The 23,853-nt window shown below is 37.9% G+C and overlaps 1 protein-coding gene across 9 annotated transcripts in view; it reads left to right on the top strand.

The window, feature by feature from the left end:
• The window catches only part of TTLL5 (tubulin tyrosine ligase like 5), a 342,013-nt gene that overhangs the window by 64,878 nt on the left and 253,282 nt on the right, over positions 1-23,853 (top strand). For all 9 annotated transcript variants that reach the window (XM_043985336.1, XM_043985334.1, XM_043985333.1 and 6 more), the window contains exons 10-14: positions 5,105-5,206; positions 7,065-7,156; positions 8,390-8,497; positions 20,889-20,970; positions 22,875-22,936. In XM_043985336.1, the coding sequence (XP_043841271.1) occupies positions 5,105-5,206; positions 7,065-7,156; positions 8,390-8,497; positions 20,889-20,970; positions 22,875-22,936 (446 nt within the window). The remainder of the gene's footprint in view (positions 1-5,104; positions 5,207-7,064; positions 7,157-8,389; positions 8,498-20,888; positions 20,971-22,874; positions 22,937-23,853) is intronic.

Below are 23,853 nucleotides of genomic sequence, written 5' to 3'. Positions count from 1 at the left end.
TCATAGAAGATTCTTTTTAGATTGTCAACTTCTTGAAGGCAGAGAAGGCAGAGAAGGCAGAGACTGTTGTTTTCATCTCTGTGTCTGCTGTATGCAGTCTCAGTCTTCTCAAAGATAACATAGTAGGGGTTTAATGAATGTTTGTTTGTTTGGTGCTTTTTAGATCATCCAAAGTAAGGTCTGTTTTTATCCTGGCCATCTTACTCATGCCTTCAAAGTAGTGATAGCTACCACATAGAGAGCTTTGGAGTTTGCCAAGTGCTTTACAAATACTCCTTTTGTTTTTCTTCTCACAACAGTCCTGGAAGGTAGGTGATATTATTATGCCCATTTAACGGATGAGGAAACTGAGGGCAGACTAAAGTGAAATGATTTGTCCAGGGTCACTCAGGTAGTAAACCTCTTAAGGCCAGACTTAAATTCACATAAAGTGCTGTACTACTTTGTTATCTTATAGTGACTGAATTGGGTCTTAATGATCCAATTCAATTCCTTCTTTTTGGTTCCGTATTTATAAAGAGATAAATGCATGAAGTAAACAATCAAGCATTATTTAAAGGCAATATTGAATGTTCCTTGATTCTATTTTTTAATATCTTAATCCTTGTTTTAGACTTTTTCCATATCTGCTTTATAATGAATTGAAGGGAGGTATTTTCTTTAAGTACACATACACACGACACTCTTAAAATCTTAACATGATAGGGGCAGCTAGGTGGTACAGTGGATAAAGCACTGGTCTTGGATTCAGGAGGACCTGCGTTCAAATCCAGCCTCAGACATTTGACACTTACTACCTGTATGACCCTGGGCAAGTCACTTAACCCTCATTGCCCCCCCCCCAATCTCAACATGATAAATTAACAACCCAAGCATGATTCTCAAAGCGAAATTTGGAAACAAAGGTCTTTGATACATAACTAAAACAGAGGTGGGACCTTTGGCATAAGAACTTTCCATCAGAGGATAAATATATTCCACAGAATTTTTCATTGTGTAAAATATAGTACTGATTTCCTTTAAGGTAAATTGCAAAACCTTGATTCAACCCTGCTGTTTTTTTGTCCTTGATCACCTTATGATAGAGCTTGAGGATTCAATTTGTCATCTAAATTTCAATTCACTTTCCAACAAGTATTTGTAAACTTTAAGTCTTGAAGTGATTAGTAGAGTTGTATCATTATTGTGGGTGCTAATAAAGAACTTGTTTTGAAGTATTTAATTTGTTGTTGTTTAGTCATTTCAGTTGTGTTCCACTCTTTGTGGCTCTATTTGAGGTTTTGTTGTGTGGTTTGCCATTTCCTTCTCCAACCCAGGGTTACACGGCTAGAAAGTGTCTGAGGTCCGATTTGAACTCAGAAAAAATGAGTCTTCCTGAATCCAGACCTGGTGGTTTGTGCATTATGGCACCATCTAGCTTCCCTGAAGTATTTAAGACTTCACTATATTAGATCCATCAAAGTATCAAATGAATCTTGAAGTATTTAGACTTAAGTACTATGGAATCTGATGTTATATGAAGGTATAATTTAAAGGAAAGTAAGGAAAATGAGAGGCAAATGAACTGAAAAGAACCTGCTTAATTTAATTTCATCATAAAGTGAGGTGAACCAACCACACACAAGCTTTTCACTACTTCTTATCTCTCAGATGAGAAAGTATTTTTTAAGAGTGCTTAGCCCAGCGCCTGGAGCATAGTAGGTGCTATATAAAAGCTTATTCCTTTTCCCTGCCTTCTGTGTAGCCTCTACTATCTTCTTTGCCATTCAGCTAAATTTTGATTTCATTATTTTTCTTTTCCTTTGGATTCTGTTGTCATGTGTCCTCCTTGACTCATTCTTCTTCTCCTCTCCTTTCTTTTTATCTCCAGCAAAGAGCTCTTGTGCCTTGAAAGATATTTTCATGAGATTTTATTTTGAAATGCATTGGGAGTGTAAATTTTCAGTCAGTGGATGCTAAATGAGGTGTAGAGGCAAGGGAATTTATTTCTGTGTGGATGTCAGACCCTGTACAAAAAGGAATGTTGGAGGGAGAGATGTGCTGCGTACGAGAACAGTCACAGAGTTTCAAAGCGGGGCTGGACCTCAGTCATCTTCTAGTTCAACCCAAGTCCTGTCTAAAGCTCCTGCCTGACAAGAGACCATCCATCTTTTGTTGGAAGCCTTCCATTAAAGGAGGCACTGATTTCTGAATCAGAGTGTTCCACTTTGAAGTAGCTCTAATTGTTAGGAGGGTCTTCTTTTCATCAAAATTAACTTTGCCTGAGTGTAGCTTCTGCCCGTGGCTCATTGGTTTACCTCCAGCCCTTTAAATACTATCCCAATATCTGGGCAGCCAGATGATATAGTGGATAGAGTGCCAGGCCCAGAGTCAGGAAGACTCCTTTTCCTGAGTTCAAATTTGGCCTCAGACACTTACTAGCTATGTGACCCTGGGCAAGTCAGTTAACTCCATTTGCCTCAGTTTCCTCATCTATAAAATGAACTAAAGAAGGAAATGGTAAACTACTCCAGCATCTTTGCCAAGAAAACCTCAAATCGGGTCATGAAGAGTCATACACAACTGAAATGACTCAACAGCACTGTCTCCGTAAAGTCATCTTCACGTCAGTGATTTCCTTCATGCTATCATTATGTGGCATGAACTTGAGTCCTTTTCCATCCTGGTTGCTGTACCCTAGATATATTCACTAGCTAACTAACTAGACCTTTCTCTTAAAATGTGGAACCTGGAATTGAACACTGAACTCAAGATATGATTTCACTAGGGTACAGTATAGCAGAACTGTTACTTCCTTATTCCTGTCTCCATGTCTCTCAATTTAGTCCAAGATTTCATTAGCTTTGTTGAATATCATACCACACTGCTGAGTTAAGTTGAGCTTACAATTAAACAAGTCCAGATTTTTTTGACCAAGGTAGATTTATCGGTACAACTCACCTGAGTGGAGGGGCCTAATTTTCTGAAATATTTTATCTCTTTTAACCCATTATTGTTCTGGGGAGAGGGTGACATTAGGTGTGTTACTGTGAGGTAATGTCTCTGCAGCATTTGGGGCCAAGGTGCACCTTCTTGCATTTAACAAGAATTTCATTCAATGACTACCCCAGAATGGGATTGTGTCTGTTTTTTTTTTGTTTGTTTTATTTTGTTTTGGCATTTTTGGTGGGGCAATGAGGGTTAAGTGACTTGCCCAAGGTCACACAGTTAAGTGTCAAGTGTCTGAGGCTGGATTTGAACTCAGGTCCTCCTGAATCCAGGGCTGGTGCTTTATCCACTGCACCACCTAGCTGCCCCCGATAGTATCTGTTGAAGGAATACTAGAATGTATAGACAAAGCTTACTCAGCACAAAGTAAAATGACTGGAAGTAATATTATAACTAGAAGTTTCTGGAAGTCTGTGGTCCTTTTTGTATATAGAGTATTCCTTGAATATAGATTGTTTATTAGCAAAATAATAAAGTTCTCTAAACTCTGGGCCCTTAACCATTCCTGCTTGATATCAGTTTCTGTCCTTGCTCTCTCTGCTCTTCATTTCTGGTATTGAGTTTTTGAAGGTAGTAGATGGTTTAGAAGAAATAGAGAAGAAAGTTTTAAGTGACATCTTTAGGTACAGTAGTAATAAATTTTGTTTTCATAGTCTGGGCAAACATGTGAAAATTAATTTCTAAACAACATGACCCTCCCAACTATTTTCACAGAATGTTTTCATACAGTGGTTCAGAAAAACCCTATAGTGAAGGGTGATGATATGGTTGCAAAGGTGTGTGAGCAGAAATTTGTAATTATTTAAGTAATTCATCCAAGTTATATTTTGTTGATAGTGAATCTCATTGGAAAGCTTGACGTATATTGGCTTACTTCCTTCAAAATAGTCCATTCTATCAAATTTCCAATATATAAATCTAAATATATGCATGCTTATTGCTGTCAGTTTTTCTACATAAAAAGTGTGATTTTCCTTGCTTTGTGCTCACTTGTGCCATTATTTCTATGAGCATATATCTATACATATATGTATATATGCTTACACATAAAAATGTATATATATACACGTGTATATACATGTGTATAGGTAAAAGTTTATATATAAAAAGTATATACATGTATGTTTATATATAAAAATTATGTGTATATATGTGTGTCCATACATATGTATATATTTTCTGATTGGATTCTATATTTTGCTCTTTATTCTTTATTTTCTTTTCAAGTCCTGCGATTAGTTTACTGCACCATTGCCATTCATCTCCTGCATTGTTGCTGTCACTCTTCCTACAGAAATAGTGTGATTATCCTTGCTTATACTCACTCGCCCCATTATTTTAATGAGCCTTAATTCCAAGATTCTCCCTTGTATCTCTTCTATGGCCCTTCATTGCTCACTTTATAAAGTGCTAACAACAGGGTATTAGATTTTGGCACTCACAGTACACTCATGGGCCCTTTTCTCCTGCATTGCCCTTTCTCTGAGCCCAGGCACCAATTTGATACTGCCTTTTTGCCATGTGATAAAATAATGGAATTTGGCAGACACCCAGGGGCCTCTACCAGAAGATTGATTTGGAATTGATTGAATTGGGTGAGACTGAGAGACTTACTGAGAACCTACTTAAGGTTGATTAAATGGAGACCACACCTGGCTGGCTCTGAGTGGGGTGTTGTTCTCAGAGGCTATGGACTACACAACAACAGGAGACCACCCTCAACCAATCAGCTTGAAGGACCTCCCCTTCCTGGGAGGGAGAGATGAAGTAGGAAGGTGAGGCTGGCTCCCTGGATTGGCCCCTTTTCGTGCCGGGACTTCGGGTTGGTGGCAGAGAGAGAGAGAGAGAGGAAAGTAGATAGACTTTTCTTGTGTTACTGTATTCCATGTGTTATCTTTACTTTTTAATAAATGCTTAAAAGCCTGAATTCTTGCTGAATTTATCAGTAAATCTTAGCTAATTTCTCCCCCATACTGGGGTCAGGTCAAGCGACCACACATTAGATTTTAAACATCACAGCCATTTTATACTATTTGGTTCCTTAATTGTCACATATATTCTCTCTAATCTGAGGGGGGAGTATTTTCTAGCATTTAACTTGGGATCCTACTTTTAGATTTGCAACTGTGAGATATGATCAAGGAGCTAAGAACATACGGAACCAGTTCATGCACCTGACCAACTACAGTGTGAACAAGAAGAGTGGTGATTATGTCAGGTATGATTGGTGGCTAGGCCACAGAACCTCGGGGTGGTGGGGGGGTGAGGAAGAGGAGAAGGCAAAGGTGTACTCTTCCCTGGCCCCAGTCAGCTTCTGGCAAATGAATCCTGATGGAGGTTTTGTATTTTTAGTGGGGAGTGAACTTCACAGTCTTATTTAATGGATGTGAGTGAAGTTGACTATTGCTGGCAGGTGGTAGAGGATAGGTTTTGGACTATTTTTTAATTTCTGGTACAGCCACAATACATCCTTCCTTCTTAAAAACCTTTCTTCACCTTTCTGTATTTCCTCATTTTCTAAGGTAAGGGTAATAGTTTGCATTACAGATCATTGGGGGATGTTGCCTTTTGAAAAGCAAGAAATGAAGCCATCTTGGAAGAGGACTCAGTGGAATGGAGGACCGGCCCTTTTCTTGGAAGCATTTTTTCTGTTCTGTTTTTCTTTCATACTCAACAATTTAGCCAGAAAATGGAAAAATAAAAAAGAAACCCAAATAGTTACTTTTTGCTCAGACTAAAAATAGCTTCATAGCAAGTCCAAGAAAAGAAAGAAACCAGGAATCTGAAGGCATTGGAGCTAGAATTTTTACAGGTTTAATTGAACTTCCTTTGACTCAGGTTTGGGATAGTTAAAGATATCAAATCCTTCATTTTGAAAGGTTAACAGAGTGTGAATGGAGCTGTGGTAGGTGATGGGGAACAACTTGATGTGACACAAAACACCTGTTTCCCCCCAAAACCACAGATTGTGAGACTTTGAACATTCTTGGGACCTCCAGCCCATAGTCTAGAGCCCTACACACAATAGTTACTTAATACATTTTTGTTGTGGTCTGAATGCTGGGATTGTATCTCAACCATGGCATAATTTTGCTTACAATGGGGGATGAGGATGGGACCTGTGATTTCACTGGTGTTGGACAGAGGTGCAACTCACAACATTTGTGTGTGTGGCCTGAACCAGATTAAAGGGCATTGAACCAAAAAAAATATACACTAAAACACAGATAAATGTTAATATGTGGTTTTCCAAGTCAATCCACAGCCTTTGGGGATCCTTATGTATAGTTTTGTGGCCCCTATCACTATTTGAGTTTGATAGCACTGGTGTGGGGAACTCCCTGATGAGAAAACTGCCTCTACCAATGCAGATCAGCATCTTCTTTGTGGCTTCAGGGCCTGAAGAGGTGAAGCCACTTGCTCAGACTCACAGAGCCAGAGGAAAGATGAGACTTTAGCTTTTCTTTGCTTCAAGGTTGGCTCTCTATCCATGCTGCCTTGCTGCCTCTTTTCTTTATAATTGTAGTATAGTTTGTGAGGCTTACTGCTGCCTTTGTGCAAACTTTTTCACTAACACCCAAGAGAGAAAGAGGCAAGGAAAAATATGGACCTTATTTCAGATGTTAAAGCACGAACATATTTGCTTAAATCCTTGCCCAATCTAGCCTGTTTTCCTCTGACAGCAGTGCTCAGGGATGTTTTGTAGGAAAGCCTAACATTTTCTTCAAAGATTAGAGGCAGATCCCCAAATTTTCCTATCTACTATCCATAAATTTCTTTAAAACCTTCTTAGATTATTTTGGATTTTTGGCTTACCATTTTCCCTCTAGTGACTAGCATTATTATATCAGATAAAACAAAATTAGCTTTTCTTCTTACTACCAGAAAGTGTATAACTTTTGACTTTCATTCATGTTACTGTGATGAACGAAACAGGACTATAGAGTGGATAGTAGAAGAGAAAGGAGAAAATAGGAGTTATATGAATGAGAAGACCATTCCAAAAGGAATCTTGTTCTTTAAAACAAAAAACCCTAAAGCCACATGTGACCTCTAACCCCTTGGTTTGTTTTTAGTTGTGATGATCCTGAAGTGGAAGATTATGGAAACAAATGGAGCATGAGTGCGATGCTTAGGTACCTGAAACAAGAAGGGAAAGACACAACTGGTAAGTAGCCAACCCTTTGTTCCTTTTGTTTGTTCCACAGTGGCCTTTGTCTCCTGCCAGGTGTCACTATCATTGGATTCCTGATAGTAAGGCAGAGCAAGCTGTCATATAGGATTATGAGTGTTGGTGTTAGGTACTTGTTCCTGCTGCTTCAGAAAGGAAAGAAGTTATTTCTGTGACTCTTGGGGTAATCCTTTTTACTTGCTTTCTGCACTGAAGTGTAAAACGCTTTTTGTTAGTCCTATAATTATCGGTGGAAGCAATTTCACTTCATTTGACAAATTATATCTATGTTTTTCCCTAATGAAGCCTTGACTTCAAGTTCTTTGAAGCAGATCTTCCTCTTTCGTATTGGCATCTGATCAATTTGGCATCAAGCATAGATAATGAGTGTATTGTCATCAACACTAAAATGGACAAAGTTGGTGATGGCCAAGCTACACGAAAGCACAATTTTGCTAAAGGATTATTCTCAGTCTACTAAGAAAAAGACTCATAGTAAAGAGATACTCGTTTCCAAATATTTGAAAGGGTGTCATGTGAAGGAGGGTTATATTCGCTTTGCTTGGCTATAAAAGAAACAGGAGGTACAAGGTACAGAGGCATATTTAGACTTGATATAAGGAAAAACTTGCTAATAATCAGGACTACTTGAAAGTAGAAGAAGCTGCTTTGTTCAGTAGTGGTTTCCTCTTCACTTGAAGACTTCAAAAAAGGAAAGGAGGGGGCAGCTAGATGGCGCAGTGGATAGAGCACCGGCCCTGGAGTCAGGAGTACCTGAGTTCAAATCCGACCTCAGACACTTGACACTTACTAGCTGTGTGACCCTGGGCAAGTCACTTAACCCCAATTGCCTCACTAAAAAAAAAAGAAAAAAGGAAAGGAGGCTATATCTCAGGTACACTGTAGAGGGCATTCTTACTCAGGTTCAAGTTGGACTTGATAGATCCTTAGGTCCCTTCCAACCCTTGAGATTCTGTATTTCTGTGTGAATTTAAGGGGTAAATAGGGGTCATTTCTAGAATAAGAATCCTTTTTTTCCTTAAGTAGACACCACTGTGTATTTGCACGCATATGCAAGTACTGTTCCTGGGCTATATATACTTACTTACTTCAGCAACCCATTCAAAGGGAGGACATTTGGACATTTTGGACTTCTAAATGAATAAGGTCTAGAGTGCAGTACATGCAATTTTGTATTTCTGTCTTCATGGTTTCTTGTTTGTTTTGCAGCACTGATGGCCCATGTGGAGGATCTGATCATTAAGACTATTATCTCTGCCGAACTAGCTATCGCCACTGCTTGTAAAACCTTTGTTCCTCACCGCAGCAGTTGTTTTGGTAAGGAGATTCAAGAAGTCTAATGGTAAACTGCAATAAGATTCTGGAGGAGGGAGGGCATGGTGGGTATGTCAGAGGAAGAGCCATATGATGGATTTCTATTTGTTTATATCTCAGCATGGGATGTAAAGAAGCTACTAAGAGGGCAACTAGATAGCTGTGTGGGGTAAGAGTGGTTAGAGCCACATAGTGGGGTCTCCATCAAAATGTAACCAAAAAATGCCTTTTATGGTCTATGCAGAAATATGGGTCTAGCAAATGTATTCCAGAACTCACTGGCAGAGACACACTGGGAATTCTTCCAAGGAGCTTTGGCTGGTACTAGTATGTGCTTTCTCCTGTTTTCTAGTGACTCCTCCTTTTTTGTTTTACTCTTCTCTCTGGTGAGCCTCCCTTCTTCCTCTCCATCCCTAATTGCACAGAGGGGGAGTTCTAAACTAGTCTCTTCCAGGGACTAGTCACCCATTGACCAATCTTAGCCCCAAGCAGGGTCAGAGAGACACTCCTTCAGATGTGGGCTTACTTGTCACTGGAGCCCTGATGCTGAAGGCATCACTGTGTCCTGACTGGAGCTCAAGGACAGAAGCAGTGAGAATACAAGATCTGTAACTTGGCTTGAGCACATGAAATTCATAGACATCTATTTTTCACGAAAGGAGCTCAGTGTGGGGAATTGTTGAGATTGTGAATAGAGGTTAGGACAGGCAGAGGAGGACCTTCAGTTCTATAGTAGTGATGGGATAGCTTTGGACCAATTCATTAAATGACCTACTTAGAGGTCTCACAAAAGTATGCAAACAGAAGCAGGAAACTGAAAACATGCATCCCAAACACTGACTCTTTTTTCCCAGATTAAAAAAAAGTGTGGTCCTTGCTCTAATGAGTAGTTATTGCATATCTAGAAGTAAAATTATGTTCTGAAGTTACATAGAAGAGCTTTCTGTACTTTTCCATTTTATATTTGAGATCTTTTGGCCTTTTGGAAGCTTAAAAATGTATTGGAATTAATGAAAACAGAATGTTAGATATGAAATAAGCATCATGTTTCGTTGACTCAGTGAAGAGCGGTCCATCTGTTTTGGGTCCTTTTTCTTCTTTCTCTACTTGTCTTTAGTTTTAATAAACCCAGTACATCTGGACTTTTCTAAAGTTGCTGACTGCATCTTTGGCTTTGTGGTTCTAATTCCATTTCCTGTTAGACCTGGGATTTCATCTGATTCATTAACCTTCTCCCCTCACACAAGATTCCGTATGAAGAGTGTATGTGGGTCTCCTTCTCTCTCATCCTATCTCCCTTGGGCCTTTGGTTACAAGGAATAAACTTTTGTTTCAGTTGTTTAACAGTAAAACAGGAATTGAAAACTTCCAAGAAGATATGATTTAAGCAAGAGTCATGGTGCTTCTGGAGGAAGCCAGATATCCATGTGATGGAATACTGCAAACTCACCCTGCTGCTCTAACTGCTTCTTCTGCCCTTGGATATCTGCCACAGGCAGTTCATTGCTGTCTAAGTCTGAATTTGTTATGTCATTGCTTCTCCACCCTACCACCTGTCGGGTCCAACTGTGACCCAGATTGTTGAAATGTTGCTCTTTTTATGGCTTCCTACATCATCAGTTTCTCTAGGACCAATCATTTGTTTGCTTCAGATGTCCCTACCTCATTTTTTGATAGGGCATATACACATATTTGCTTGACCTTTGCATTGAGAGATAGAAACAAGTTTGTCCTAACACTACCTGATTCACAACAATTTTTTGCCTTTTCATAGAATTTGAGAGCAGAATGGGAGGACTGAGAAGCATTCAGTCTAAAACCTGATTTTGAGAATCAAGTTTTATAACTGAAGAAAGCTTAGCCAAAGCAATAGGCTGTTGCTTTTTCTACAAGAGTATATTTTCTATGGTGGTACGAAGTGTGTCGTGGGTGACTGACTTACCTCGTGCTCAGAACTAACATTTATAGTTCACAAAGTGCTCTCTCTCTTTCCATCTCTCCCTCCCTCCCTCTCTTTGACTCCTTCTTTCTTTGTGTGTGTGTGTGTGTGTTTGCGTGTGTGTGTGTGTGTTTGTGTATTTATTTCTTAGAGCCCAATAGTATTCTATCAGAATAATATAACACAACTTATTCAGCCATTCTCCATTGATGGGCATAGTCTCAGTTTCCATTTGTTTGCCACCAAGAAAGAGCTGCTATAAATATTTTTGTATAGGTCCTTTTTCTTTTTCTTTTTTTTTAATCTCTTTTGGGATACAGACCTAGTAGTTGTGTTGCTATGTCAAAGGATATTATTATGTTGTATGTGTATGTCATTTTTTCCAGCATCCCTGTAAGGTTGGTTGTTACTATTATTTTTTTAGGTTTTAAAATTATTTTCCAGTTACATATAAGTAGAATTTTCAACATTTGTTTTCACAGAATTTTTAGTTCCAAATTTTTCTCCCACCCTTCTTTCCCTCCCTCCTCTCAAGACAGAAAGCAGTCTGATATAGGTTGTTAAACATATTTTTACATTAGTCATCTTGTGAAAGAAGAATCAGAGCACAAGGGAAAAACATCAAAAAAGAAGGAAAAAAACCAATCCAAAAGTAGAAACAGTATAGTTTAATCTGCATTCATAATTCACGGTTCTTTTTTTTTGGATGTTGAAAACATTTTCTATCATGAGTTCTTTGAAACTGTTTTGGATCATTGCACTGCTAAGAAGAGCCAAGTCTATCACCATTGTTCATCACACAATGTTGCTGTTACTGTGTACATTGTTCCCCTGGTTCTGCTCCTCTCAGTCAGCATCAGTTCATGTAAGTCCTTCCAGGTTTCTTGGAACTCCTGCTCATCATTTCCTACAGCACAAAAGTATTCCATTACATTCATATACCACAACTTATTTAGCCATTCCCCTATTGATGGGCATTCCCTCAATTTCTAGTTCTTTGCCACCACAAAGAGAGTTGCTATAAATATTTTTGTACATATGGGTCCCTCTTCTATGATCTCTTTGGAATACAGACCTAGTAGTGGGTCAAAGGGTATGTTCAATTTGATAGCTCTTTGGGCATAGTTCCAAATTGCTTTCCAGAATGGTTGGATCAGTTCACAGCTCCATCAACAATGCATTAGTGTTCCAATTTTTCCACAGCTTCTCCAACATTTATTATTTTCCTTTCTTGTTATATTAGCCAATCTGATAGGTGTGAGGTGGTACCTCAGAGTTGTTTTAATTTGCATTTCTCTGATCAATAGTGATTTAGAGCATTTTTTCATATGGCAATAGATAGCTTTGACTTCTTTATCAGAAAACTGCCTGTTCATATCCTTTGACCATTTCTCAATTGGGGAATGACTTGCATTCTTATAAATTTGATTTAGTTCCCTATATATTTTAGAAATGAGGCCTTTATCAGAAATGCTGCCTGTAAAAATTGTTTCCCAGTTTTCTGCCTCCCTTCTAATTTTGGCTGCATTGCTTCTGTTTGTATAAAACCTTTTTAATTTAATGTAATCAAAGTCTTCCATCTTGCATTTCATAATATTATCTATCTCTTGTTTGAACATAAATTGTTTTCCTCTGCATAGATCTGAGAGGTAAACTATTTCTTCCTCTCCTAATTTATCTATGGTATCACCCTTTATGTCTAAATTTTGAACCCATTTTGACTTTATTTTTGTATAAGGTATAAGATAGTGAGTGGTCTATGCCTAGTTTCTGCTGTACTATCTTCCAGTTTTCCCAGCAGTTTTTGTCAAATACTTAGTTCCTATCCCAAAAGCAGGAGTCTATCTGCCAAGACAAACATAGGAACTCTATGAACACAATTACAAAACACTTTTCACACAAATAAAATCAGATCTAAATAATTGGGAAAGTAGCAATTGTTCATGGATAGCCCAAGCTAATATAATAAAAATGACAATTCTACCTAAATTAATTTACCTATTCAGTGCCATACCAATAGTTATATGATTATATAAATTATTTTATAGCATTGGAAAAAATAATAACAAAATTTATCTGGAAAAACAAAAAGTCAAGAATATCAGGGGAAGTAATGAAAAAAAAATGCACAGGAAGGTGGGCTAGATGTACCAAATTTGAAGCTATACTATAAAGCGGCAGCCATCAAAACTATTTGGTACTGGCTAAGAAATAGAATGGTGGATCAGTGGAATAGGTTAGCCATAGGAGACACAGTAGTAAATGACTATAGCAATCTACTATTTGATAAACCCAAAGGTTGATACTATTATTATTCCCATTTTTAGGGACATTATTATCCCCATTTAGGAGCACCTAGGTGGCACAGTGGATAGAGCACTGGCCTTGTAGTCAAGAGGACTTGAGTTCAAATTTCACCTCAGATACTTACTAGTTGTATGATCCTGGGTAAATCACTTAACCCCATTTGCCTTAAAATAATCCAGGCCATCTCCAGTCATCCTTATATATATTTTACCACTGGACCCAGATGACTCTGGAGGAGAGAGTGAACTTGGTGACCTTATACAGTCCTCCCTCACTTAAATCCAGTTCATGTCATAGTCCTCTTCAAGAACGAAGGACAAACAACATATCCATTTTAAAGATGAGAAAAAAGATAGAGGTTAAGTGACTTGGCCAGCATCACATAGCTACCAAGTGTCTGTGGCAGGATTCAAACTCAGATCTTATTCCAACCAAGTATAGTGTTCCACCTCTAATGGCACCGAGCTGCTTCAAGCAGTTCCACTTTTTTATGTAGAGATCTAGCTATCTCTACAGCTTATAAATCCTGTTAGTGTGTACTTGCAGAGTCTCTGCATTATAGGCTCTATGGCATTTGAGGACATGAGGAATTACACTTGTTTCACTTATGATTTTTGCATAACATTTTGGCTTGTCTACCCCACCAATTCTTTATAATTCTATAGTCATGACACAAGAGGTAAAATTTGGGTAACATATCACTGGAAATTATATTAAATAATTGGACCAGGGAATTAGTGAAAGCAATTAAAAATAAATAATAGGTCATATAGGTTCGAGAAAGAGCCCATGCTTCATGCCACTCTTTAAAAAATCATTATCATTATTATTATATAATTGATAAATATCAATAGACACAATTCATTTTTATGTACAAAGAACAGGATAAAAAGCCATGAAACGGTGTCTGTCGTGTAAAGCTTATTGCAGTTAACAGAAATTCAATATGGTAGATCCAAAACTGTCCTTTTGTTTTGTTTTCTGAGCTTCCTTCTCTCTTCTGTGCATTTAAAAAATTGTTCCATTGATACTTTTCTTTCTTTTTGCATCACTCTTACTATTCCCTTTCTTCCCAATAACTTTCTCCATTCTCATCCCCAACAAAATAAAAGGCTTTACTTATAACAAATAGTTAGGCATAACAAATCCCTGCATTGATCATGTCAGAAAATGTGTGTCTCCATCTCTCTATCAGGAAATGGGAAATGTAATCATCACTGGTCTTCTATAGTTATGGCTGGTCATTGCAGTGATCAGAGTTTAAGTCTTTCAGCATTATTTTCCTATATAGGGTTTTAGTTGTATAAATTATTCTGATTTTGCTCACTTTTTATCAGTTCATGGAGAAACATCTTTCCAGATTTCTCTAAATCCCTCTCTTTTGTCATTTCTTCTGGCATAATAACATTCCATTATATTCATTGACCACAATTCATTTGTATGATTGATGAGTGTCTCCTTAGTTACCTGTTCTTTGCTACAACATAAAGTTTTTGTAGGAGTATTTTTGTACATATGGATTCTTTCCTTTTATCTTTCTGGGCTATAAACCTAGTAATGAGGTCACAGTTAAAGGATATGCACAATTCAGTGACTTTCTGGATTCCATATTGTTTTCTGGAAAAGCTAGAAAAATACACAGTTCTACCAACAGTGCATTGGTATCCCCTGCCATCTTCATCCCCTCCCAAAATTGTCATTTTCTGTCTTTATACCAGTGCTAATCTGCTGGCTTTGGAATTTTTTTCTTTCTCTTTGTGCTGGATTTTCTTGGCAATACTGTATATAGAAAAGGGAGCACAATGCAGGGTCTCCATCAATTATAGTTTTACTGTCTGTTTCTCCTTGGAATTCATTGAACTTTCCATTTAAGGACTTTGATGTACTACCATTTGTTACATATATATTAAGCATTGATTCTATTTTGTTAACAATAGTGCCTTGTTTTTTTTTTAAGTGAGGCAATTGGGGTTAAGTGACTTGCCCAGGGTCACACAGCTAGTGAGTGTTAAGTGTCTGAGGTCAGATTTGAACTTGGGTATTCCTGACTCCGGGGCTGGTGCTCTATCCACTGCACCACCTAGCTGCCCCAATTAACAATAGTGCCTTTAAACATAATCACCCTATCTTTAACCATGTTGATATTTCCTGTTGCTTTGTTTGAGATTGCTATCCTTGGTTTTTTGAATTTAATAGGTTCTGCTCCAGTTCCTCATTTTAACCCTCAAAAGTGTTTTACATCAATGGATTTTTATATTTCAAGGATGTTTCTTTTTATTTTATTTTATTTTATTTTTATTATTATTATTTTTTTCTGGGACAATGAGGGTTAAATAACTTGCCCAGATTTACACAGCTAGTAAGTGTCAAGTGTCTCAGGCTGGATTTAACTCAGGTCCTCCTGAATCCAGGGTCGGTGCTTTATCTACTGCTCCACCTAGCTGCCCAAGAATGTTTCTTTTAAACAATGTGTTGCTTTATTTTGCTTTTCTTAATCTAAAATATTTACTTAGCATTTTATTTTCCCCCAATTACATGTAAAAACAGTTTTTAGCATTCATTTTGAAAATTTTGAGTTCCAAATTCTCTCCCTCCTTCTCCATGATTCCCCCCTCCCCCATTGAGAAGGCAAGCAATTTGATACAGGTTCTATATATGCGTGGTCATACAAAACATATTTCCATATTATTCATACAGTAAAAGAAAACATAGACTCCCTAAAAAACCTGCCAAGAAAAATAAAGTTAAAAAAAGTATGCTTCCATCTGTATTCTGACACCATCAGTTCTTTCTTTGGGGGTGGGTAGGATTTTACATCTTAAGTTCTTCAAATTTCTCTCTGATCGTTGTATTGCTGAGAATAGCTAAGTCATTCACAGCTGATCATCTTACTCTTATCTTGCTATTATTGTGTACAATGTTCTCATGGTACTATTCATTTCACTTTGCATCCATTCATCTCAGTCTTTTTCTGAGAGATTTCTGCTCATCATTTCTTATAGCGCAATAGTATTCCAACACAATCATATAACACAACTTGTTCAGCCATTTCCCAATTGATATGGACATCTCAATTTCTATTTCTTTGCCACCAGAAAAGAACTACTATAAATATTTTTGTGCATATAGGTCCTTTTCCTTTTTGTTTTTTATCTCTTCTGGGATACAGGCCTAGTAGTTGTATTGCTAGGTCAAATGGTATCCTCAGTTTTATGTCCCTTTGGACTTAGTTCCAAATTGCTTTACAGAATGGTTTAATCAGTTCACATCTCCACCAACAGTGCATTCATGTCTCAATTTTCCCACATCTCCAACATTTGTCATTTTCTTTTTCTGTCCTATTAGCCAATCTAATAGGTATGAGGTAGTACATCAGAATTTTTAAATGTGCATTTCTCAAATCAGTTATTTAGAACATTTTTTTCATATGGCTACAGGTGGCTTTGATTACTTCATCTGAAAACTAACTGTTCATATCTTCTGATCATTTATCAATTGGGGAATGGCTCTTATTTTTATAAATTTTTTGTTTTGTTTTGTTTTTGGGTGAGGCATTTGGAGTTAAGGGACTTGCCCAGAGTCACACAGCTAGTAAGTGTCAAGTGTCTGAGGCCAGATTTGAACTCAGGTCCTCCTGACTCCAGGGCCACTGCACCACTTAGCTGCACCATTTTTTATAAATATGATTCAATTCTCTACATATTTGAGAAATGAGGCTTTTATCAGAGACACTTGACTTCAAATTTTTTTTTCACAGTTATAATTTCTAACTTTTCCCCTCCATCTTGTTCCACCTCTGTTCTTGTTTATTCTATTCTCTCTTTCCTTTCATTCTGTCTCTTCCTCAAAAGTCTTTTGCTTTTGACTACCACCTCCCCCAGTCTTCACTCCCTTCTATCACCCCCCATTTCTTTTATCCCCTTCCCTACTTTTCTGTAGGGTCGGATAGATTTCTATTGCCAATTGAGTGTGTATGTTATTCTCTCTTTGAGCCAATTCAAATGAGAGTAAGGTTCAAGAATTTTCTTGCCACCTACCACAGCTTCCCCTCCACTGGAAAAGCTTTTTCTTGCCTCTTTTAAGTGAGATAATTTACCCAATTCTACCTCTCCCTTTTCCTTTCTCTCAGCTCATTCTCCTTTCTCACACCTTAATTTAATTTTTTTAGATATCATCCCTTCATACTCAACTCACACCTGTGCCTTCTCTCTCTTTCTCTCTCCCCCATATATATATGTGTGTGTGTGTGTGTGTGTGTGTATGTATATGTATGTATGTATGTATATATGTATATATAATCACTCAAGTGCCTTCTGTCATTATCTCCTTCACCCTTGTATCAGATGATGAGATGACTTTACTCTCAAGACTAAATCCTCTACTAGCTCAAGTCATCCCTTTCCCACTATCTTCTTTTTTTTTGGTGAGGCAATTGCGGTTAAGTGATTTGCTCAGGATCACACAGCTAGTAAATATCAAGTGTCTGAGTCCGGATTTATCCTACTATCTTCTTTAACAGACTCCCTTCTGCCATCTCTATCACTTATTGTCAATCTCTCCCTGTATACTGGCTCTTTTCCTACTGTCTACAAACTACCTGTGTCTCTCCCATCCTGAAAAAAATCCTCACTTGATCTTTCCATCCCTGATACCTGTTGTCCTTTATTTCTTCTGTCTTTTGTGTCTAACCACCTTGAAACCCTCATGTACAATAGCTGCTTCTACTTCTCTCTTCTCATTCTTTATCTTTCCATTGAAACTGATCCCTCTAAAGTTCCCAATGATCTGTTAATTGCTAAATTCAGTGGCCTTTTCTCAGTCCTCATTCCCCTTGACCTCTCTGCAGCTTTTGAAGCTGTTGAACACCTTCTCCTTCTTGATACCCTCTTCTGTCTAGGTTTTCAGAACACTACTCTCTCCTGGCTTTCCTTCTACCTATATGGCTCCTCCTCAGTATACTTTGTTGAATCTGCATCCTGATCATGTCCTCTTATCCTTTGTAGGTGTCCCACAAGGTTCTATGTTGGGCCCTCTTCTCTTCTCTCTCTATACTACTTTATTTGGTGATCTCATCAGCCACTATAGATTTAATTGCCACCTCTATGATAATTTTCAAATCTCCCTGCCCTGCCTCAGTCTTTCTGCCGGCCTCCAATCTTGTATCTCCCAATGCCTTTCAGACATGTTGAACTGGATGTCCAGTAGACATCTTAAACTCTATTTCCAAGCCAGAACTCATTATCCTTCTCTCTAAATCTTTATCCAACGTCCAAACCTTTCCTGTTACTGTAAAGGGCAATATCATCTTCCCAGTCCTATGGAATCACAAGTCACCATGGATTCCTCACTATCTCTCCCCTACTCTTATCCAAGCTGTTGCCAAGGTCTATCAGTTTCACCTTTGCAACATCTCTCCAGTATGCCGCTTTCTCTCCTCAGACACTACCACCCCTATCGTGCCCGCTCTCAGCACCTTGTTCCTGGACTATTTCAGTAGCTTGCTGGTGAGTCAGCTTGCCTCAAGTATCTCCCCATTCCAATCCATTCTCTAGTCACCAAAGTGTAGGTTGGATCATGCCACTCCTGTATTCAGTAAACTCCAGTGGCTCCCTATGACCTCCAGGAGCAAATACAAAATATTCTGGCATTCAGAGTCCTTTGTAACCTAGCCTAGCCCCTTTCTACCTTTCCAGTCTTACACCTTTTTCCCTGATTTGTACTCTGATCCAGTGACGGTGGCCTTCTGGCTGTTCACAAATAAGACATCCCATTCCTTGGCTTAAGGCTTTTTTCTCTGTCTGTACCCCATGCCTGGAATGCCCTCCATCTTTCAGTACAACCACAGACCTCCCTAGCTTCTTTTAATTGCCAACTAAAATCTCTCCTTCTACAGGAAGCCTTTCCTAATACCTCTTAATTCCATTGAATTCCCTTTCTTAATTGTTTCCTAGTTATCCCATATAGAACTTGTTTGTATATATCTGTTTGCATGTTGTCTCCCCATTATATTTACAGTATAATTCTTGAAGACAGAGAATATCTTTTGCCTCTTTTTGTTTTGCTGTTGCTTAACACACTGCCTGGCACTTAGTAGGCACTTATGTTTATTGAATGAATGTAGAGATCTGTGAGTCATGTATGTAGCAATGATGGTTCAACCTGTGTATACTGATGAGGTTACAGGGTGGGGGGATATAGAGAGCTAAGAGAAAATGTACAAGGACAGAATCTTTGAGATCATCTCCAGTTTGGGAGGGGAGGGGGCAGACAATATGCATAATGATCCAGGAAAGGTGATGGTAAAGGAATGGTCAGACAGGTAACCAAAGAGGAAAGAGTATCCAGGAAAAGAGGATGTTCAACAAAGTCATATACAGAAAATAATGGTTAAGGGGGATAAAGACTGAGAACAGATTGTGAAGAGAGATTGATATTTCTGTTCCTTGGATAAAGAAGCCTCCAAATGATTTATTTGTACGATGCAGTTAGGTTCTTCAGAGTGAATGAGGTTCTAGACTCACACTCTTATCTCCGACTTTGCTTAATAGTTTGCGTAGACTGAAAGAATTTAACTGCTTTTTCTTGTGCATGCACACATTTGTGTATACACACACACACACACACACACACACACACACACTCTCTTCAACTTATGTCTATGTAGGCAGCAAAACAATCCCTCTGGCTTGCTTTCTCAAAGAAGAGTTGCAGTAGCCTCCCAATTGGTCTTCCAACCTCTCCTGCCTCCAATCCATCTTCCACACAGCTGTCAAAAGTATTATTCATAAACCAAAGGTTTGCCCATGCCACTCCCTTGTTAAGTAAAATTCAGGGGCTCCTTGTTACCTCTGAAATCAAATAGACTTCTATATTTGATACTTAAGTCTTTTCACAATCTGCCTCCAACCTACCTTTCTAGTACTCTTATAAATTCCCCTTTGCCTGCTTTAAGGTCCAACCAAAGTGGCCTTCTTTCCATTTCTCCCATGTATTACTCACTTTCCTCTTTCTGTGCCATTTTTCAAGTTGATTTGAACTTATATCAGGCCTTTGCTGAACCCCCCATTTTTTATTTCTGTCCCCCCACATTATATTTACTTTGTATATAGTTATGTATCTGCTTCCTCCCACATTGAAATATAAGCTCCTTTAGAGTAGGGAATATTTTAATTTTTGTATACCCTTCACTCAGGAGGACTTCGTTCATTTTAGGAGGCTACTGTTCAATGTCTAATACATAGTAGACATTGAATAAAGACATCTCAAATGCTAATTAATTGTTGTATAATATACTTTTGGGGCAACTAGGTGGCACAGTGGATAGAGTGTCAGGCATGGATTCAGGAAGACTCTCTGAGTTCAAATGCTGCCTCAGACACTTCCCAGGTGTGTGATCCTGGGCAAGTCAGTTAACCCTGTTTGCCTCAGTTTCCTCATCTGTCAAGTGAGCTAATGGCAAAACACTCCAGTAACTTTGCCAAGAAAATTCAAAATGGGGTCACAAAAAGTCAGATGCAACTGAAATGACCAAACCACCACCACAATATATTTTAATTCTTTTGAACTCAAATGATTTCTTAATTTACATTTTAATGATCATACAATTCATATAATATCACTTATCAAGCCTTTGGGCTTCTTAGAGGAATTTATTGAAATGACCCACAAGATTTGGATTCATGTTATTCCACACTAGAAAGGACTATTAGTTTGTGAAATAGACATGATGTTGTATATTGTTAAGGTTCTTTTAAAAGTTTTGTTTTAGGAGGCAGCTAGGTGGCGCAGTGGATAAAGCACTGGCCTTGGATTCAGGAGGATCTGAGTTCAAATTTGTCCTCAGACACTTGACACTAACTGTGTGACCCTGAGCAAGTCATTTAACCCTCATTGCCCCACCCCCCAAAATTGTTTTATGATTTTTTTTATTTTGAACTTGACAAACATGAACATTTCTATATACAAAGAACAGAAAAACAGATTGTATGTGAACCTTTTCGTTTTTGTTCTATACAACTTGTTTTCTTAAAGTATGTTTTGAATTTAATATGATGGTACTAGAGTGCCCTGTTTGTTTCTTCTTCTTAACTTCTTCTATCTTCTCTTATTTTTTAAATGTTCCATTGTTGATTGTTGTTATATTTCTAGAGCTTTATGGCTTTGATGTTCTCATTGATTCAACTCTAAAACCATGGCTGCTGGAAGTGAATCTTTCGCCTTCTTTGGCCTGGTAAGTGAAGCCCATCACCAATGAGGGATACACATTCATCCAAATAACACCAAAATGATTTTTGTTGTATTTTTTATTACTAGATAAATAAGAGCTTCCCCCTGCCCCAAGCATTTTCCTTGTGTTTTCTTCTAATGGTTGTGGATAGAGATTAGTGGAAGTTTTAGACTTGGAGTATATTTCTTGTAGTACTGCTCTAGATATTATAGTACTCTATCCTCTTTTTCATCAACTTTTATTGAGTATGCTTTTTAATAGGAGATGGTCTATTGTTCATTTTACCCCCCAAGATATAGTAGAGACTTTGTTCATTTCTTGAGGCCACTGTTCTGATTCTTAAGTAAGTCAATTAAAAATATGTTGGGCATACAGAATGATGGGTCTAAGTCACCTTTGGTGATAACAGGCCCTCTTGCCCTGTTCCATATCTTGTGCCGCTTCAATTCTAAAAATTTAAAGTGACCTCACATGGGAAATTTCTTTATTGCTTTCTGGCTGACTCTTTGTTTTGAAGAAAGGGAGGAATATAATTTTGAATACAAGATAAGAGTCTACTCACAACCTCTACAGCCAGGACTTTTGATTAACTGTGAACTTCACTGAACAATTGGGAAACTCTTATGATTATACTGAAAACCACCCAGATGCAGTGCTCAGTGAAAGTAGATGTTGGCAATATGCCATTTAATGAAATTGAGTCAGATAAGTGTGATACAGTAAAAGCTTTCCTCTATATCACTGGGAAGATAAAGGTGAAATACTTAAAGAAACCTTTGTACTGAGCCTGTCCATCAAAGGAAGTATATAACACTAGCCTCTAGTACTCGGCTTTTCATAATGATATTTTCTTTTCTGGGGATCTAATATACTCTATGCCTAGTTAGCCTTTATTTTCTCAGAGTTCTGATCTATTAAAGCCCATTGAAGGTATATTCTTTTTTTTAAAAAATTATTATTATTTTATTATTTTCCAGTTACATATTACATATAAGGATAATTTTCAACATTTGTTTGCACTGGATTTTTAATTCCAAATTTGTTTCTACCCCCCTCCCTTCCCTCCCTCCTCCCCAAGAGGGAAAGCAGTTTGATATAGGGTGTATATATACAATCACATTAAACATATTTCTACTTTAGTCATCTTGTGAAAGAAGAATCAGAGTACAAAGGAAAAAACCTCAAACAAGAAGGGAAAAAAAGCAGTCCAAAAGTAGAAATAGTATGGTTCAATCTGCATTCATAATTCACAGTTCTTTTTTTTTGGATATTGAGAACACTTTCTATCATGAGGTCTTTGAAACTGTTTTGGATCATTGCACTGCTGAGAAGAGCCAGGTCTATCCCCATTGTTCATCACAGTGTTGCTGTTACTGTGTACATTGTTCTCCTGGTTCTGCTCCTCTCAGTCAGCATCAGTTCATGTAAGTCCTTCCAGGTTTCTTGGAACTCCTCCTGCTCATCGTTTCTTACAGCACAATAGCATTCCATTACATTCATATACCACAACTTATTCAGCCTTTCCCCAACTGATGGGTATCCCTTCTGTTTTCAGTTTTTTTGCCACCAAAAAAGAGCTGCTTTAAATATTTTTGTACGTGTGCCCTTTTCCCTTTTCTCTGGTCTCTTTGGGATACAGACCTAGTAAGTGGTATTACTGGGCCAAAGGGTATGAACAGTCCCATAGCCCTTTGGGCATAGTTCCAAATTGCTCTCCAGAATGGTTGGATTGGTTCACAGCTCCACCAACAATGTACTAGTGTTCCAATTTTTCCACAGCTTCTCCAACATTGAAGGTATCTTTTTTTTTTAAGGTATCTTCTTAAGGAAGTATCTGATCCATTAAATTGTTAAATTATAATCTCTCTCCTTATTTTTCTTCCTTTATTTTCTTTCTTTACTTCCAGTGATGCACCTCTGGACCTAAAGATTAAAGCCAGTATGATTTCAGATATGTTCACTGTTGTAGGTAAGTTGTTTTCTCTGAATTTTATATATTATTAAAGTGAGGTATAGTCTGTATTTTGTTCAGTATTGGTGAAATTTCAGGTTTGCCAACTTTCTTGGAAGAAATACTAAGAAATTATATTTTCAGGGAGGCGAGAGAAAGTGTTCTTACCTGTTGTGTCTCCCAACTTCCCTAGTTTTCTCCCATCCTACAAAAAATATAGATTCACTGAAAGAAATCTTTTTTTAAAAGTATTTTTTTAAACATCACTGTCACTTCTCCAGTGACTCCTCTTCTCATCTTCCACCTTATTTGGACCCTCCCTTGTAATAGAGAAATACAGTTAGGTCAAACTAATAAACATATTGACAATATCTTTCAACATATGACCCATCTACCCATGTGGTCTCCCTCCTCTGTGGAAGGCATGGTCCTCTCTTAGTCCTACAGTACAGTGGAAAGAGTCCCTAGAGTTAGAGGCCTGAGGTTCAGATTCTATCTCTGACACTTAATATATGAGTGATCTTGAACAGATCAATCCACCTCCCTTGACCACAATTTCTTCTCTGGGAAAAGAAGAGTATAAGACTAGATGGCCTCTATTATCCCTCTGAACTCTAGATTTATAATACTATGATTTCAGGATTGGTCACTGTATTGATCAGAGTATAGCTGTCTTTCAGTGCTGCTTTGCTTTGTCTTATTGTGATCATGGTTTAAATTGTTCTTCTGGTTCCACTTATTTTGCTCTATATCCGTTCATACACGTCAAAGCCTTCTTTGTATAAAGAATACTGGATGCATTTTCATTGAAACAATCCCTGCTGGTCTTAACATGATTTCTTCTCTGGTAGCTAAAAATGAAGGTTCCTTAACTATGGTTGTGAAAATAAATACTATTAAATTAAAAGACTCAATTACTCTATTTTCCTTGGAAG

Source organism: Dromiciops gliroides, chromosome 2, assembly GCF_019393635.1.
Source record: "Dromiciops gliroides isolate mDroGli1 chromosome 2, mDroGli1.pri, whole genome shotgun sequence".
NCBI classification, from domain to species: Eukaryota; Metazoa; Chordata; class Mammalia; order Microbiotheria; family Microbiotheriidae; genus Dromiciops; species Dromiciops gliroides.
The sequence above is the reverse complement of the archived record's forward strand: the minus strand, read 5'-3'. Positions and strand labels throughout refer to the sequence as shown.